Here is a 2,500-nt window from a genome sequence, read left to right as displayed (position 1 = left end):
TGTTATGTCTACAATAAGGATGTAATGTCTACAATAAGGATGTAATGTCTACAATAAGGCGAAGACAGGCGTCCGTCCGTCCGCCTGTCCAAACCCATTTCTGCCTGCAAGCCACAATCCAGAGGACAAAAACCAGGCCTGAGAACTATTAGTGGACTTTAAAACCAGGCCTGAGAACTATTAGTGGACTTTAAACCAGGCCTGAGAACTATTAGTGGACTTTAAACCAGGCCTGAGAACTATTAGTGGACTTTAAACCAGGCCTGAGAACTATTAGTGGACTTTAAAACCAGGCCTGAGAACTATTAGTGGACTTTAAACCAGGCCTGAGAACTATTAGTGGACTTTAAAACCAGGCCTGAGAACTATTAGTGGACTTTAAAACCAGGCCTGAGAACTATTAGTGGACTTTAAAACCAGGCCTGAGAACTATTAGTGGACTTTAAACCAGGCCTGAGAACTATTAGTGGACTTTAAAACCAGGCCTGAGAACTATTAGTGGACTTTAAAACCAGGCCTGAGAACTATTAGTGGACTTTAAACCAGGCCTGAGAACTATTAGTGGACTTTAAACCAGGCCTGAGAACTATTAGTGGACTTTAAAACCAGGCCTGAGAACTATTAGTGGACTTTAAAACCAGACCTGAGAACTATTAGTGGACTTTAAAACCAGGCCTGAGAACTATTAGTGGACTTTAAACCAGACCTGAGAACTATTAGTGGACTTTAAAACCAGACCTGAGAACTATTAGTGGACTTTAAAACCAGACCTGAGAACTATTAGTGGACTTTAAAACCAGGCCTGAGAACTATTAGTGGACTTTAAACCAGACCTGAGAACTATTAGTGGACTTTAAACCAGGCCTGAGAACTATTAGTGGACTTTAAAACCAGGCCTGAGAACTATTAGTGGACTTTAATTGATCTTTTATTTTTTGTTATTCATGTCCTCACTGTATTGCATTACTGCTTGTTTTTTTTTTATGTTTATGCCTTGCTTTTATTACATTTTTTCTCCATTGTTCTGTGAAGCACTTTCAGCTGCATTTAATGTCATGAAAGGTGCTATAAATAAAGTTTTGTCCCGGAAATTATCGATTGTTACGTCCGGTTCATCCAATCAGCTGCTGGCTCTTCAATAGAAGAGCCAATGGAAGGACAGCGGTAATTTGCGACAGAAACTTGACATTTTGTGGCGCTCACGGTGTTAATTGGGGACAACCCAAAATAACCATATTGTTTGTTTTTAGGTGGAAGTGACGTCATCATCTAAACAGGAAGTGTCTTTACTGGATCTGGTTGATTGTGAGTATACAACTGCTTCACTGTGTGTGTGTGTGTGTGTGTGTGTGTGTGTGTGTGTGTGTGTGTGTGTGTGTGTGTGTGTGTGTGTGTGTGTGTGTGTGTGTGTGTGTGTGTGTGTGTGTGTGTGTGTGTGTGTGTGTGTGTGTGTGTGTGTGTGTGTGTGTGTGTGTGTGCGTGCATGTGAGAGAGAGATCAGGGACACTTCACCCTTTTTGCAAAAAACACATATGTTAATGACATTTAGAAGATTTAGAACCCTTTCCTGGAGGTCTTTATGTGAAGCAAAGATTTGAGTTTAAAAAGGTTCGCTCTGAAATAATGCATATTCAAAGAATTGCGCCACATTTTCACGATTTTTCAAAAATAGCAGACCTACAAGGTGCCGAGCTACGAGCTTGTAGATCTGCTATTTTCCAACAGCTAAAGCATAACACAAAGGGGTTCCTCCTGGCACCGATTGGTTAACAGCGTCATGATGATGATGTGTGTGACTCCTCCCCCTCCCACAGTCAGCGCCCCGCCCTCCGTGACCTCTGTGACCTCCGCGGCCTTTGACCTCTGCCCTTCGAGCCTCCGCTCCGACCTGGAAGGACTGTCCCTGTCCGACCTCTCTACCACGGCCGAGCAGGTTGGTGTGTGTGTGTGTGTGTGTGTGTGTGTGTGTGTGTGTGTGTGACATATTGTGGACAGTTTTAGGACAAAGACGTTTTAATGAAAAACAGTGGATTAAGAAGTGGATTAAGTGTGTGTGACATATTGTAAACCACATTTTTCACATGTGATTAAATAAATGCAGTTGCTGGTTCTGGCGGTTATCTGTTGTTTAATCTCCAACACGCGTTTTGTATAGTTCTATTTTTGATGTTTGGGTTTGAAGTATTCTGGTCCCTGGTGTGTTGATTCCTTTTAGCTTGCTGTGTACTAGATAGTCTTTAAGATTTTTGTTTTTTTCTGTATGCCGATATAATTTTATATTCTTTAAAAAGATCATCCGTTCGGTTCTCAAAATTCCTTTTTATTCTGTTGTTGGCTAGTGTGCTCTGTGTGGAATAACTGGTTATCAGGGCCGATTTAGGGCCGGTATCCCACACTCTTACTTCTAAGAAGGTATTGTGAGGTTTTCCGGAGGAATGTCCTCGTGTATCCTCTTATAGTCTGAGAGCATTAAATAGAGTTTTACAGGCTGTTTTGAAAT

At 41.7% G+C, this 2,500-nt stretch overlaps 1 protein-coding gene across 1 annotated transcript in view; it reads left to right on the top strand.

The window, feature by feature from the left end:
• ap3b1a (adaptor related protein complex 3 subunit beta 1a) overlaps positions 1–2,500 on the top strand; it is a 76,317-nt gene that overhangs the window by 47,781 nt on the left and 26,036 nt on the right. Inside the window, 2 exon segments of the mRNA XM_080766385.1 lie at positions 1,251–1,305; positions 1,815–1,933. Of these exon segments, the coding sequence (XP_080622511.1) occupies positions 1,251–1,305; positions 1,815–1,933 (174 nt within the window).

The sequence above is a fragment of the Protomyctophum bolini genome, assembly GCF_963924005.1.
Source record: "Protomyctophum bolini genome assembly, chromosome: 6".
NCBI classification, from domain to species: Eukaryota; Metazoa; Chordata; class Actinopteri; order Myctophiformes; family Myctophidae; genus Protomyctophum; species Protomyctophum bolini.
This window is presented reverse-complemented; position numbering and strand designations above follow the sequence as displayed.